The sequence below is a fragment of the Vombatus ursinus genome, unplaced genomic scaffold, assembly GCF_900497805.2.
Source record: "Vombatus ursinus unplaced genomic scaffold, bare-nosed wombat genome assembly UNPS02000580.1, whole genome shotgun sequence".
NCBI lineage: Eukaryota > Metazoa > Chordata > Mammalia > Diprotodontia > Vombatidae > Vombatus > Vombatus ursinus.
The window spans coordinates 23,932,763-23,950,029 of NW_020940358.1; the positions used below are offsets into that span (position 1 = coordinate 23,932,763).

General features: G+C 37.6%; 1 protein-coding gene across 2 annotated transcripts in view; it reads right to left on the minus strand.

The window, feature by feature from the left end:
- The window catches only part of SLC9A8 (solute carrier family 9 member A8), a 112,062-nt gene that overhangs the window by 18,819 nt on the left and 75,976 nt on the right, over positions 1-17,267 (minus strand). For both annotated transcript variants that reach the window (XM_027852950.1, XM_027852958.1), the window contains exons 11-13: positions 14,554-14,670; positions 9,805-9,887; positions 7,600-7,711 (exon numbers count right to left, since the gene is read on the minus strand). In XM_027852950.1, coding sequence (XP_027708751.1) covers positions 7,600-7,711; positions 9,805-9,887; positions 14,554-14,670 — 312 coding nt within the window. The remainder of the gene's footprint in view (positions 1-7,599; positions 7,712-9,804; positions 9,888-14,553; positions 14,671-17,267) is intronic.

Below are 17,267 nucleotides of genomic sequence, written 5' to 3' on the forward strand. Positions count from 1 at the left end.
CTGAGTATAATATTTCAGGGGAAAAAATGGACATTCAATGAAGTAGAGGACTTTCACACATTCTTGATGACAAGACCAGAGCGGAATAGAAAACTGGACTTTCAAATACAACACTCAAGAGAGGCATGAAAAGCAGGTCAGAATGCTTCATAGAATCACAGAATTTAGAAGTGGTAGAAGCCTTGGCAGCCACCTAGTCCAACCTGCAATATAAAAGAATCCATCATAATATTCCTGACAGATGATCATCCAGCTTCTGCTTGAAGACCTTCAAATAGTACCAATGCACCACCTCTAGGGGGAACCCATTCTATTTACGATGCTGATTGTTGGAATATTTCTGAACAGCTAGTCTGAATCTGCCTCTTTGCAGCTTCCACTCTTTGCTCTTGGATTTGTCCTCTGGGACCAAACAGAAAACTTGAAGAGGGTTCTCATGTCTACCCAAAGTCCACTCTTCTCTAGGACTGAGTTCCTTCATAAGCACACACTCACAAAACTTACCAATCTCCCAATCTTAAATGAAGTAGAATTTTCAAACACCTGTTAGGCAAGTCCTGGAGTCAATGTAGGAAAAGGACCATCAGGATTTTAAAACAACCATATTCTCCTACTACAGATGCCATGGTCGACTTCAATTTGTCACAACTTAGACAAAGGTCGTGTCTCCTTTGAGACACTGGCTCAAATCTTTTATTTAAAGGCATTTGGCTAACAGTTTTTCTGTACAATAGAATGAAAAAATGTTCTCTGGAAAAAAAAAAGTTGAACAGAAGATTTAATATCTGATCCTAGAATTAATAGGGAGCCACTAGAGTTTATTGTATCAGAGGATGACATGGTGAGACCTGCTTTCAATTTATCATTTTGACAGCTGAGTGAAGGATGAACTAGAGCAAGGAGAGATTTGAAGGTGGGAAACCAACCAGAAAGCTACTACACTAATCTATGCATGAAGCAAAGAGTGCCTGCACCACAGTGGTGGCAGAGTCAGAGGAGAGAAAGGGGTGTATACCAGAGCTGTGGCTAAGAATTGACAAGGACTTGGCAAGTGATTGGATACCGGGGGTGGGAGAGAGGGAGGTATAACATCTAGGATTGTGAACCTAGGCAACTGAGAGGAATAGTGGTGCCCTAAACAGTAATAGAAAAGAAAGATGGGAAGGTTTGGGGGAAAAATAATCAGTTCAATTTCAGACACGATGAGTTTAAGATGTCTATGGGACAACCAACTCCATGTGTCCAATAGGCATGAGACTGGAGGGTCAGGAAAATGTGATTAGGGTTGGCTAAATAAGTGTGAAAATCAAATGCATAGAGATGATAATTGAATCCATGTGAACCGATGAGATCACTAAGAAAAATAGTATCATGGGAAAAGAGAAAAGAACCTAGGACAGTATCTTGGGGAACACTTATGGTTACTGGATGTAAGTTGGATAAGGATCTAGCAAAGGAGACTGAGAAGTGGTCAGACAGGTAGGAGAACCAGGAGAGAAAAGTGTTGTGAAAACCTAGACAGAATAGAGTATCAAGTAGAAACGTGGGGAACAGGGAACTGGGTTTGTACAATGAAGAGGAGAGGGATGGTTCAGAATAATTGAGAAATTGAGAAAATTAATTCAGGTAGGTTATTTCATCCCCAGGCAGATGGGACAGTGAGGCTGGGTATTTTCATGATATAAAGGTTCTAGGCAGGGCCTCAGCAATCATTCAGTTGGCCTCAGGGGCAAGTTGTTTCAAGGGCATCAGGAAACAGAAAAGTTATTTTTCAGGCATGTTGTGGTAGAGACTCTTTTTGAACTAAATGATCACTGAGGCCAAATCTAAAATTTTTATGATAATAGTAACATATTTATTGCCATCCTAACATCTATCATCTCTCTCCATTCACAGTCATCACTCTTACTCAGACCCTCATGACTTCTCACTTGGAACTATGCAATAGCTTCTTAATTGGTGTTTCTGCTTCTAGTCTTTCCCCTCTCCAATCTATTTTCTACACTTCTTTCAAAATAATCTTCCTAAAACACAGCTCTGTGTATATTGTTTTCCATTCAATAAGAGCTTATGCAAAATCTCAGAGGCAGGAGATGGATTGTTGAGTATAAGAAACAGCCAATAGGCTGGACCCAGTTACATAACAACCTCCTAATTAGTTACCCCTTATTCTCTCACCTCTTCAATTTATCTCCACATAGCTGTCAAAATGATATCCCTTAAAACACAAATCTGACCATTGTCATCCCCACCACTGAAAAATCTTCAGTGACTCCCTATTCTCTTAGATAAAATAAAATTCCTCAGCCTGGTATTTAAAGCCTTCCACAATCTGAATCCAGCCTGCCTTTAAAAATGGTTTTACTGATTTTCCTTTATTTTTTTTATATAAACTTCCAGGGAATTGTGGGAAGATGGTAGAATATGGCAGGAAATTACCAGGCTCTCTCAAATTGCAACCTCCCCCCAAATATCTTAAAATAATGCCTGAAAGTGAATTTTAGAGCAGGAGAAATAAGTAAAAGTTAAAGCAGTCATCCAGCCTAAGACAATTTGGGAAGACCTCAGGAAAGATCTGACCTCCCAAGGTGGTGGTCTGACTAGAGTAAAGTGCAGATGCCAGGTCAACAAGCAGCAAGCTCTGGGGGCAGATGTATTGCCCCCTCAGATTGAAGAACTTTTGCCTCACATTGGTGTAGGAATCTGGAGGCTGATCAGGGGAAAATTGAGGAGTCCTCTGCAAGTCCCAGGCTATGGTTGCAGGCAAAGAAGAGCAAGCACACACCAATGAGTGTGGTTGCAGAGGGGCAGGGCCCTGCTGGTTGTGGTCACTTGCAGGAGAGTGGAGTCCCTAAGGGCAATATGATGCTTGCAGCTGCCTGAGGAACCACAGGGAGTGACAGTGTTTGCGCAACTAGTGCTGGGCACACTCAGGGACAGAGAGGAGTAGCTGAGGTCACAGATCAAGGTGTGAACCAAAAGAGCAGTAATCACACCTGGCTTTGAATTATAGAACACTAGAAGAACCAAAAAGTCAAAGATCCCCCAGATAGAACTCAGAAAACAACAGCACAAAAAATCTGAGGCCTGAGACATTATCCCTCACACCTGGGAAGCAGAGCCCAACCCTAACATAAAGCCAAGAAACAGGACTTTAAAGAAATGAGTAAACAACAGAGAAAGAACCTGACCATAGGTAGCTACTATAGTGATAGAGAAGATCAGGGTTCAAACTTAGAAGTAGATGATACAGTGAAAACAGCTACGTGTAAAGCTTCAAAGAAAAATGTAAAATGGTCAGGCCCAAAAAAAGAATTCTTGGAAGAATTTAGAGGAGCTCTTGAAAGAGCTTAAAAAGTAAGAGAGATTGAGGGAAAACTGAGGAGAAAAAGGAGTGATGCAAGAAAATCAAGAAAACTATGAAAAGAAAGTCAACCAATTGGAAAAAGAGATCCAAAAACTTACCAAAATTAGAATTGGGCAAGAGAAAGTTAATGACTTCAAAAGACATCAAGAAATAATAAAACAAAACCAAAAGAATGAAAAAATAAAAGACAACATAAAACATCTCATTAGAAAAACAACTGACCTGGAAAACAGATCAGGGAGAGATGATATAAAAACTGTTGGACTACCTGAAAGTTAAGATTAAAAAAAAAGAATCTAGACACTATACTTCAAGAAATTATTATGAAAAATTGCCCTGCATTTTTAGAATTAGAGGATAAAATAGCAATTGAAAAAAATTTACCAATTACCACCTGAAAGAGATCTCAAAATGAAAACTCACAGGAACAGTATAGCTAAGTTTCAAAGCTCTCAGGTCAAGGAGAAAATATTACAAGCAACTAGAAAGAAACAGAAACAATTTAAATATTGTGGAGCTACAGTCAGGATAACACAAGATTTAGCAGCTTCTACATTAAAAGACCAAAGGGCATAGAATACAATGTTCCAAACAGGAAACGAGCTGGGTTTGCAACCAAAAATACCTTACTCGGCAAAACTGAGTGTAATCCTGCAAGGGAAAAAATGTAAATTTAATGAACTAAAGGATTTTAAGGTAATCTTGAGGAAAAGACCAGAACTAAACCTAAAATTTGACTTAGAAGAATCAGGAGAAACATAAGAAGGTAAACATGAAAGACTAGTTATAAGTGATTTAAAAGGTTAAACTGTTTATTTCTTTTATGAGAAAATGATATTTGTAACTCTTAAGAATGTTATTATTATTAGAGTAGTTTGAAAGAATATTCATAGATAGAAGGTTTGGGGTTGAATTATGATGAGATGATCCTAAAAAAGTACAATTGGATACAGAGAGGTAAAATAAAGCAAATAATCTCATACAAAAGAGGAGTGAATGGAAGAACTGCTATAGTGGCGTGGAATGGAAGATGAGGTGGAGGGCAGGTGGTGTGGGAACCTTATTCTCATGGGAACTGGTTAAAGAGGGAATAACATAGACATGTAGGAGGGCATAAAAGTCTTCATAACTTGCAAAGAAACAGGAAGGCAAAGGGATAGGATTAGGGAGGGACTCATAGAAGGATGTGTGGATTAATAAATAAGAGGGCAAGGGGATAGAATTAGGGAAGGAGTTTTAGAAGGACATACAGATTAGGGAGGCAGTTGTCAAAAGTAAATTAGACTTGACTGTGATGGAATACTACTGTGCTGTGAGAAATGATGAGCAGGACCTAACAATTGCACTTCTAGGGCTATATCCCAAAGAGATCATGCAAATGGGAAAAGGACCCACATGTACAAAGAATATTTATAGCAGCTCTTTTTGTGGTAAAGAAATGGAAATAGAGAAGATGCCCATCAATTGGGGAATGGCTGAACAAGTTGTGGTATATGAATGTAATGGAATAGTACTGTGCTATAGAAATGATGAGCAGGCAGACTTCAGAAAAACCTGGAAAGACTTGTATGGTCTGATGCTGAGTGAAGTGAGCAGAACCAAGAAAATGTTGTACACAACAACAGCCACATTGTGCGATGACTAATACTGATAAACTTAACCCTTCCCAGCAATACAAGGATCTAAGATATCTCCAAAGGCCTCGTGATGGAAAATGCTATCCAATCCAAAGAAAGAACTATGGAATTTGAATGCAGATTGAAGCATACTATTTGCTATTTTTTTTCCTCTGTTGTGTTTTGTTTCCTCTTTCTGGTGGTTCGTCTTATTGGTTCTAATTTTTACTTACAACATCGTTAATGTGAAAATATGTTTAATAGGAATGTATATGTATAGCCTATATCAGATTGTGCACCATCTTGGGGAGGGTGGTGGGGAGGAAGGGTGAGAAAAATTTTAAACTCAAAAGCATATGGAAGTGAATGTTGATAAATAAAAACAAATTAATAAAAAAAAGAAATGATAAGCAGGATGATTTTAGAAAAATATGGAAAGATTTGCATGAAATAATGAAGAGGGAATTGAGCAGAACCAAGAGAATGTTGTTTACAATAAGAGCAATATTGTTCAAAGAGTAACTGTGAATGATTAAGCTATTCTGGGTTACATGAACATTCAAATCAACTACAAAGGACCTATGAAGGAAGATGCTATCCACCTACAGAGAAAGAACAGATACAAGGAAGTATGTATTGTATAGTTTCACATATATATCTGTATCAAATGTTGGCCTTCTCTGGTGAGAGGTTGAGAGGGAGGGAGCAAAACAACTTTGAACTCAAAAGTTCAAAAATGACCAGAGGCAGCTGGTGTCTGAATAGATAGCACTGGAACTGGAATTAGGAAGACCTGAGTTCCAGTCTGACCTCAAACACTTATTAGCTTTGTGACCCTGGGCAAGTCACTTAACCCCACTACCTAACCAAAAAAGTAAAAACAAAAAAATTAAACTCAGGCACTACTGCCCATCAGCCACATCTGGAAATGTATGTTTCATTCCCAAGAGGTGAGAGATATCCTTTGCCATCAGTCCTTCGAAATGATTATTCTTTACCATTCCAAATTTATTTCATCTCACTTCCCATCACACATTTTTTATTTTACACAAACTGAAGTATAAGCAGCTTCTTCATTTGTAAAATGGCTATAATAATATCTACCCTGAATGCCCAAAAGGATTTTCAAGGATCAAGTTAAATTATATAAAGTGCTTTGTCAGCTATATACAAATGTAAATTGTTATTTCTCTGTATGAAATTTACTGGTCAGTATAGAGATTCTAATATTTGTTTTTCTAAATTCTAATCAAGATGAAGAGAAGGCATTTATATTGTGCCTACTATGTGCCAAGCACTGTGCTAAGTGCTATGAAAAAAATTATTTCATTTGATTCTCGTAACAACCCTGTGAGATAGGTATTATTATTATCTCCATCTTACAGCTGAGGAAACTGAGGCAAACTGAGGTTCAGTGACTTGCCCATGGTCACAAAGCTAATAAGTGTTTGAGACCACACTGGAACTCACGTCTTCCTAATTCCAGGCCAGTGCTATCTATTCGGACACCAGCTGCCTCTGGTCATCAGCAGTTAACATTTTCAAACTATTTCAAAATACAACAAATAGGAGCAGCTAGATGGCACAGTAGATAGAGCACCGGTCCTAGATTTAGGAAAACCAGAGTTCAAATCACTTGATACTTACTAGCTGTGTAACCCTGGACAAGTTACTTCACCCTACTGCCTCACCAAAAAAAAAAAAAAAGAGAGAGACAAAATACAACAAATACATTTCTACAGAAGGTTTCTACCACCAGCACTCATAACCAAAGTAAAGCTCAAGATTCAGAGAAATATATCAGATTCTTAATGTACTTCCTCAAAATAAATCATTATAAAAATGATCCACCCCAAAATGGCAGTTGATAAAAAGCATTTTTTTTTTGGTTTTTCATCTATAAAACAAATTGGTATTAATAGATATTTTGTAAGAGAACATAGTATCCCCTTTCAAATTTTTTTACAGTCTTTTGAAATGTAAGATTGCATTACTTTGGGGCAGATTCATAGACTTAAACTATGTAGGCAGAGAAAGAACAACTTCAGAAGTAATGTTCCCACACTGAGTTAAAGAGAAATATTTGTCAATTACAGTATTTAAATGAAAAGGCACATAGAGTAGCTTTACAGAAACTTACTAACTTTATAGGGACCCAGAGCATTGGGAGATATTCCTTAAGAGTGGGCCCTTACTAAATAATGAATAAAATGTTGGCCCCGGCAAGCATTTGTTGTCAAGAATTTTATATAGTGAAAAGTACAAACCAAATAACCACAAGTCACTTCATCACTCTGAGCCTTAGCTTCCTTATCTATAACATGGGGGATAATAAAACTTACAATACCTATTTTGGGGAGTTGTGAAAAAAGTGCTTTGCAAACTAAAAAGTAGCACATAAATGTAAGCTATTATTAGTGTGATTAAAATCTAGTATGATACGCTCTATCATACCTTAGTTCTAGTTGTTAAATATTTTAATTTGAGAGAATGAATGGTCCTTTAATTTAGAAAACACAGAAGTTTATTTAAAAGAAAATTATCTCAGCACCCCATGTAACATATATAAATAATATTGTTCTTTCAACTTTCTTCCTTAAAGGAGGTTCAACTTACCACTAAACCACATAATAAACATCATTTTGGGGGTAATTTTATGATCACGGAAGAAATTTAGGAGGTAGGACAGTGGAAAAATGTTCACAGCTCTGCCAAACAGCACAAGTACCTGTGTAAGAAGCAAGAAAATCATCTAAGTCTCCATTCAAAATGATATCTGCTTCAAGTTGTAACATGTTGGCAGTTAACACTGCTCCTAGTGCACACCCATTATAAACATAGCTTCTTCTCTGTAATAGTAGACATCGACTATACAATATTAGCCAGCATCATAATTAGCATTATCTAAAACAAGGTTTGTAGTTTCCTATGTTTCTGAAAAAGGATAAGAAATATTAAAATAAATTTTAGAAGATGTTTATATAAAACAAGGATATTAGTTAACAGTTTTTATTTTATTAATGACAACAGAATTGAAAGCCAAAAGAGCATTCTGAAGTATCCAGAGATTAATCTGGTAGCCAGTCTAGCTCCTACAGGGGATACCCACTAATGGGACTAACTTTCTTATTGGCAGAGCCCTGGAGGAGAAATAAGTTATTGTTTCCACTTCCAAACAGGTCTAAGCTCCACAGGGAAGGTCTAAAAGTCAGACAACTGGCTCTCTACACACGCTGTTCATAAGCTGCTCTGCTTATACCACAAACATCAGGCTTTCCCCAAGATAAGCCAGAAATCTCATCATGGAGACTGCTTCAGCTGCTTCAACACCCCCTTAGCAGCATCAGTTTCTTTTCCATTCTGACTGGAGGGCTGGAGGGTGGAACAAAAAACGTCTGCCAAAGCCTACCTTTATTGAGGGGTCAGAATTTGCAAGTCTTCATTTCTCAAGAACTGTTGTGCTTGGTTTCAACTCCAGAAACATCATGACTCTAAGAAGGTACTTCTGACATCTCCCTCCACTCTCTTTTCAGCTTCCTTTTGTATATAGGCTTCCTCCATTAGATTGTAAGCTCCTTGAGGGCAGAGACTGTCTTTCTTTTTCTAATTTGTATCCCCAGTCCTTAGCACAATGCCTGGCACATAGTACACACTCAACAAATGTTTAATGATTGCCTGATGTGCAAATACCTTTTAAGTGTCCAATAAATGTCATAAAACCAATGAATTAACGTTATAAAACTAAGCAAAACACATTATGCCTAGTAATTTGCCACTGCTCACTTATGCATACAGTGGCTAACTGAACTCAAAGACAGTGATCTTAACTAAAAATATCCTCCTGTAGAGGTTAAATAACCTTAAGTACACTTAGATGAGTTTTAAGGACAATTTCATTAGCTTAATTTTACTCCTTGTTCTTATCAAAAGCTAACTTTCAAGGGAAATGCATAGCCCAATTTGCTAAGGGAAATGCCAACTGATTCCTATAAAAAAGCAAGGAACATCTACTGAGGATTCTAGGGGGTATGTCGTGAACCACATTATTACAAGCACAAAATCAAATAATCTTAGAAATGAAAAGGAACTAAGAGATCATCTAGTTTAACTGCCTTATTTCCAGGATACTAAGGCCCAGAAAGGGGGAATATACTTGTCCAAGGTGACAGTGATAGTGAGTGGTAGAGCTTAAGTTTAAACCCTGAATCTTTTATTTCAAGTATATTTCCAATATACCAAATTTCCTTATACTACAAAGCAAGTTTTGCTCTTTGTGGACGCAATGAGATTAAAGTAGCAGCTATCTTTCTAAGATTTCCTCCTCTCTTATCCCCAAGTACATTTTAGGATATTTAGATTTTACATAAGGATATTCAATAATTCAATTCCACAAACATGTATTAAGGTTTAGTTACTTAAGGCCTGCTATTTACATCCTAGCTCTGATTATTGACTAGCTACGTGAATGCTGAGAAAGTCCTTTTCACCTCTATAAGGCCATCTCTTCATTTTACAAACGGTAATGATATCCTTGCTGACTACTAAGAACAGTTTTGAGAAAAATGCTTTGTAAAATTGAACTGCTATAGAAATGTGAAGAGTGATGATTGTATGCCAGAAGAGGAGTCCAGATTTTTCTTATTAAATGATTTCTATTTGCCCATTTTTAAATAGTCCAGAATACCCAACCATCCTTAAATTTTTTTTCTTTTTTTCTTTTAAAAGAAAAATGGCAAGCAGCTATATAAAACAAGATTATATACTTGTTTACTTGTAACCAAGAAGTTTTTTAAAAAAAAAAAATCAAGGAAATATACTTACTATGCACCAGATGACAAAGGAAATTTCAAACTTGTGAGGAAAACTAAAAATGGACAGGCCAAGAAATGCGAACACACATGTTTCTGAAATAAACAAAAAATTATTCAACTCCAACTAACTTTTTCAAAACAGCGTTAAATAGTTAAGCCACTGAACATAATGACCTCCACCTCTGAGTAGGATAAAATCAACAGTTTATCACTGAACATGTTCTTCCTTACGTCACTCTGTGTGATGATCTCTGATTCTATCAGCCTGGGTATTTCCTCCACAGATACAGACCGTAATTCTTTCTTCCCTTCTTCCCTAAAAAAAGGAGCTTTTTAATTGGTTTACTGAACTGCTATGGCCAAACGTCTTAGTGATGCCCTTCTCTGAACTCAGTTAGGATGGCCCTCAAAACTATAGATACATTGACCACTGCTGGCTTTATTATGAGAAGCTTCCCACCTAAATGGTTCCTGCCAGAGCTTGCACTCCGCTGACACAGTCTTTGCAAAACCAAAGTCTCCCTCAACATTACACTGAGGCCTTGAAGGAGAATTTTAATAGAGATTGTAGTCAATCCTGTAGATAAATTTCTGCTTAAGTCTCTATCATTCCCTTCTTCATCAATTCAAACTCCAATCTATTAAACACACATACACAAGATGAATGTATTTGCCATCCAGAATATTCCAATTTGATGGATCAATCGTCTAAATGTGCATAAAAAACTGGCACTATATAAACCCAGGAAAAACAAAGACTATATATATGAATCTATCAACTTACTGAACATTGTGATCAGCAAGACCCTTGATTGCAATAGAGTGGCAAAAATCCAGGCCCATGGCTGCAGGTACAACCCATAACATATGTACAGGTAACAGTTCAACTTGTGGAATTCTAAACTAAAGATGCTAAAGATGACAAGGCATATCCAAATTCAATAGTACTAACAGAAATGGCTACATTTACAACTCTTTGTTTCATTCTACTGGCAAGAGAGACCGATTCCTCTTTACTTTCAGGGTGAAATCAGTTGAACATCTTTTAATTTAAGAAATATACCTTTCAGGAGCAGCCAGGTGGCACAGTGGATAGAGCTCTGACCTTGGAGTTAGGAGGACCTGAGTTCAAATCAGGCCTCAGACACTTGACACCTACTAGCCGTGTGACCCTGGGCAAGTCACTTAACCCCCATTGCCTCACCAAAAAGCCAAAAAAAAAAAAAAAGAAAGAAAGAAATAGACTTTTCAGAGTTCTAACGTATTTATTCCTAAAATTATCTGAAGTCTAGAAATGAATTAACTAGGTATTCATAGTTAAAAAATTTAAGAGCCAAACAGAAAATTATATGGCAATTAAAATATATGAACATAGGTTTGGCTATTTCTCTATTATTACTCAGGTCAGTTCCACTTAAAGGCTCAGGTTCTTATGCTCAGAAAGCTGCTATTTTATTGAAAATTGTTGTTCATTAAATTAAAATCAAGAGCAATCAGTAAAATATTTTTGTTCTCCTACATGTAAAAGGGGGCACAAAAAGCATAATTATGCCATGACCTAATGTGGGTTTCCTCAGACTCAAATGTTAGGAAGAAAGTCACACTGGTAAACCTGACTCAAAATAGGATTCTCACAAATATACTTCTGATGTATACCTCTTATGTAACAAATGAGTGAAGTGTTTATAATGATTCTCAATTTTAGATCTTAAAAAGAACTGCCCTCATTATAAAAAATATTCACTACAACTTTTTTTTAGGTAACAGGTTAATTTAATTAAGTCATCCACCAATCAATACAGTAGTGATCCAATTCAAATCATAGTGACTGTGGTATATACTGACACCCATGTCATTCTTCCTCCTTTCTCATGTTAGGCACCATCTTCCCTTCCTTTCCACTTTCTGCCCTTATGCTAAGAGACTTCAGTATTCACACTAACTCCTTGAAGCTCCTTAGACCTCTTAAATACTATTACTTGTTCCTTCACTCTACCTTTAGCCTCATATGAGGATGGTCACATATTTAATGTTGTCATTACCCACAAATGTTACTCAACTAGAAACTCCGACCTTTCAGTATCTGACCATAACCTCTTATCATTCCATCTCTCCCTATTCCTCATCCATCTTAAACCTATTCTTTGCCTTCATCAAGAATTCTAATCCTTTTTCCCCCTAATCATTTTCTCTGGCCATTCTCAATGTAGCTAAGTAACAAAGTGGATACAGTACTACACCTGAAGTCAGGAAGACCTGAGTTCAAATCCAGCCTCAAACACTTACTAGCTGTATAACCCTGACAAGTCACTTACCCTCTGTCTCAGTTTCCTCAACTATAAAATGGGAATAATAATAGCACTTACTTCCCATTGTTGTGAGGATCAAATGAAACAATATTTGTAAAAGCTCCTAGCACAATGCCTGGCACACAGTAGGCACTTAATAAATGCTTATTCTTTTCTCTTCTCTTCCCATTGCTCTACTTCACTTTTCTCTCTATACAATCTGGACTCTACTGTTAGACATTTCAATTTTACACTGTTCTTTGCACTCAAATCCCCTGCCCTCTGTCTATTACTACTCATTGATTGACAAACATCAGCTCCAGAGTACTTCCACCATCCTCCTTCTCTATTCTTATTCATGGACTACTGAACACAGCTGGAGGAAATCTCACAATTGTGCTGAATAGGCACATTTTAAATTTATGCTATCCAGTGTCAACTGGGCCCTCACTGCACCTTTTATTACCTATCTCACTCCCCATAGGAACTATTTTAAAACTTCTCTTCCCTCTTTAAGACCCCCACACATCCCTATATCTCCTCAGTTTTACTGAGAAAACTTAGGCAATTTAACACCTCTCTTTCCTTCCTCTTCATCTAAAACCCCTTGACATTATCCGCATTTTTTACTTCTTCCTGGTCTGACAAAGAGGTGGATTTTCTCCTTGCCAAGGCCACCCCCTCTATATGTGCACTTGATCTCATCCCCTCCTGTCTTCTCCAGCAGATTGCAACCTCAATCATCCCCTCCCTCTCAAAACTTCAACCTCTCCCTTTCTATTAATTCCTTCCCTATTGCCTCCAAAAATGGCTAAATTTCCCCTATCCTTAAAAAACTTTCACGAGATATTACCATGATATAGGTTATCATCCTATATCTCTCCTCCCTTTCTTGGACAAATGCCTACATGAAGCTGTCTACCCTTGCAGCCACCACTTCCTCTCCTCTCACTCCTCAACCCTTGCAATCTGGCTTCTTACCTCATTACTCAACTGCTCTCTCCAAGACTGCAGAAGATGTCTTCATTGATAAATCTGATGGACTTTTCCAAGTCCTTTTTTGAACCATCTGTGTTGCATTCAACACTTCTGACCACCCTTTCCCCCTAGATACACTCTCTCTCTGTTCTCTTCCTCCCATCTGTTTGTACCTTCTCCATCTCCTTTTCTTGCTCATCGTTCATATAATGCAAACTACCTAAGTGTATCTCAAAGTTCTGTTCTATACTTCTACTTTCTGTACTCTGTTTCTTTGTGACCTTATCAACTCCTAGAGATTTAATTATCATCTCTATGCCAATGACTCTAACATCTATATATCCAGCCCCAGTTTCTCTTGGGCTTCTATCTTGCACCACTAATTGCTTATTGAACATTTCAAACTGGATGTCCCAGAGACATCTCAAGTTCAACATATCCAAAACTGAACTCATTATCTTTCCACCCAAACCTACCCCTCTTCTGAAATCCACTATTTCTGTCAAAGAAACCAACAGCTTTCCATTCTCCCAGGTTAAAAACATAGGCATCATCCTCAACTGTTATTCCCCTTCATAACACATATCCAATGAGTTGCCAAATCTTGCCATTTCTACCTCTACATCTCCTGCAAATGATTCTTTCCACTCATACAGCTACTGCTTTAGTTCAAGCCTTTATCTTCTTTTACCTTGACTTTTACACAACATCCTGATTAGCCTTCCTCTCTCAAATCTCTTCCCACATAAGTCCAACCAAACCACTAATGTCAAAATGATTTTCCTAGTCCTTGAGTAGGGGAGTGACACCATCACATCTGAGCATAAGAAAGAAAGGATCTGAACTTAAGGAAACTTCTAGTGGAGTCCCATGTCTCCCCCCACCCACCCACACATTGCCTCTAGGCTAAAACAGAAACCCCTCTGTTTAGCTTTTAAGCCCTTTACAACCTGGCTCCAAGCTCTCTTCCCCGCCTCATTGGACATTACTTCCTCCCTCACACTCTGGGATCCAGCCAAATTGGCCGTCTTTTTCTTCCTCACACATGACACTCCATCCCATTGCTCCATGCCTCCACATTCCTTTAATACACTCCATTCTCACCTCTACCACAAAGAATTATTCTCTTCCTTCAAGAACTCTAGTCTTACCTTCTAGATGAAGCTTTTACTGATTCCTCCCAACTATCAGTGTCTTCCCTCTCAAACTACCTTGTATTTAATTACTTTGTACTTAATTCTGTATATGTTTGTGTGTGTGTGTGTGTGTGTGTGTGTGTGTGTGTGTGTGTGTGTGTCTTCCCATTAGAACATAAGCTCCTTGAGAGCTGGGATTATTTCATTCTTTGTATTTGCTCCCGGCACCTAGCACAGTGACCGGCATTTAGTAGAAGTTTAATAAATGCCTGCTGAGTGAATGACAAATTGTAAAGTAACTGCCCCAAAGAACTAGCACTTTAATGAATACATATACACCACAAACATGCAACTTACCACACATGAAGGCAACAGTTCGTAGGGTTTGCTGCATTAGGATCTGTGTAACTGGCGAAAGGTTATGGTGTGTATAATGAGACATCACAATACCAGAGAACAGGATGGCCATGATACCTATAGAGAAACAACCAGAAACGGAACCTAGTAAATGAGGATAATAATCATTCAAAGGGTTCAACAACCATTTATTGGATGCTATACAAAGATGAATATCACTCAGGTACCTACCTTCAGGAAATTGCAATTCGTGTGAAAAATGGAGGGTAAAGAAATTAATTAATCCCTGCTAAACAGATAATTACTTACAGAAATAGGTGTTTAACTGGTTCCTATAACACTGGGTAATATAGTAGGGAAAGTAAGACAAAAATAGTAACAAGAAAGTAAGACAACAAAAATAACTATTAACACAAAACACAACATATGAAATATTATCAGAGTTCTTCAGGCATGGAAGGGTTTATGGAAGAAATGGCATTTGAGCAGGGCCTTAAATGATGGATGGGTGGAATTTAGATGAAGAAATAGGGGAATAAATATTGTTTCTGAAGAGAGCCAAAGGAGATCCTACAATCTCTTTCAGAAACTTAATTCTAGCACATAACAACTCTTATTACCAGAAAATTCTTCTTAAATCCCCCACATCACAGTTTAAGCTTATTTTCTCTTCTATCCTGGCAGTTAAGTGGTACAATTGATAAAGCACCAGTCAGGAAGACCTAAGTTCAAAGTTTTTCTCAGACGCTAGCTATATGACCCAGAGCAAGCCATTTAACCTCTATCTACCTCAGATTTGCCATCTGTAAAATGCAGATAATATTAGCACTTATCTCCCAAGATTTTTGTGAAAATAAAATGAGATTACTAATATGCATTGTATATATGTATACATATACATTATGTAGTGCTTTGTAAAACTTATGGCACTACATAAATACTAGTTATTATCATTCAATTCTAGTAGGCAGAAATGGATTAGCTGATCATAGTTGTCTTGTATAGCAAAATTCAGACAAGAAACATCATAAAACTTTCTAATATCCTAATGGGAATTTATAGCAGAGGATCAAAGAATCTTTGATCTAAAGCTGGAAGAAATGTTAGAGGCCACCTGGGCTAACCTTCGTTGTTCAGTTGTTTTTCAGCCACGTCTGACTCTTCATAACTCCATTTGTAGTTTTGTTGGCAAAGATACTGGAGTGCTTTGCCATTTCCTTCTCCAGCTCATTTTACAGATAAGAAAACTAAGGGCTAACCTTAACATTTTACAAATGAGGAAACTGAGACCCAGAAAAATTAAGTAACTTGCCTAAAGTCACATGGTAGTAATTACCCGAGTCAAGTCAAACCAACAAGATCTATGCAGCCTCTAACAATAATAATAATTATTATTATTAGCATTTATATAGTGCTTACTATGTGCCAGGCATTGTGCTAATCACTGGAGTATAAAAAGAAAGGCAAAAACAGTCTCTGTTTTCAAGGAGTTCACAGTCTAATGGGGCAGACAACATGCAAATGACTATGTACAAACAAGATACATAAAGGATAAATTGGAAATAATCTCAGAGGGAAGGCACTGGGAAAGGGGATTGGGAAAGGCTTTTGCAGAAAGTGGGGTTTTAGCTCCAACCTGAAGGAAGTCAGGAGGGATAATTCTAGGCATGGGGGACAGCCTGTGAAAATGCCCAGAGTCTGAAGTTAGAGTGTCTTGTGGGAGGAACAACATGGTGTCAATGGATTGTAAAGTACACGGAGGGGAGTAAGGTGTAAGAAGTCTGAAAAAATAGGAAGGGGCCCAGTTACAAAGAACTTTAAAAGCCAAACAGATGACTTTCTATTTGATCTAGGAAGTAAAAGGGACCCACTAGAGTTTACTTAATTAGGGGTGAGACAGTCAGACCTGTGCTTTAGGAATATCATTTTGCCAGAAAGATGGACTGAAGTAGGGAGAAATTTGAAGCTGGGAGACCAACCATAAGTGAAGCAAAGAAGGCCTGCACTAGAGTAGTGGCAGTGTTAGAGGAAAGAAAAGAGGTGTATATATAAAGGGGTATTATGAAGCTCAAATGAGAAAATGAATATAAAGTACTTTGCAAACCGTAAAGTAATGTACAAGTTCTAGTTATTATCATCATTATTAGCTTCCAGTCACCAGGCCTGCAGTCTGGTGATGACTTCATTCCCTCAGTCTTCTGCAGCACTTCTACTGAGCTCAAGCAATATTTCAGAGCAATATAGAGGTGTGCTGGTATATGTTTAACAATGGTGCTGAGGAGGGTGTAAAATTAATGCATATACATTTTTAAGTTCAATCTTCATTTTAAACACTTAAGTCTAGGCAATCAACAAAACAATAAATCAAGCCTTGATTTGTAGTGACTGCATTTCTGAGGTGTAATGCTCACGCTGAAAATTTAAAAACCAGTTAGCACTGGTTCCAGCATATCCCTAGGTATACAAAAGATGAAGCATCAACAAGACCTGGCAACAGATTGGATATAGAGAATGAGGGAGTAGGGGAAAGCTAATGAGTTCAGTTTTTGACATAACAAGTTTAGGATGTCCTTACAGGACATCTAGTTCCACATATGAGACTGGAGGTTAAAAAAACAACAACGTTAGGGCTACCTAAATAGACCTGAGAATCAAATGCATAGAGGTGATAACTGAATCCAGGAGAGATGGTGAGATCATCAAGTGAAATAGTA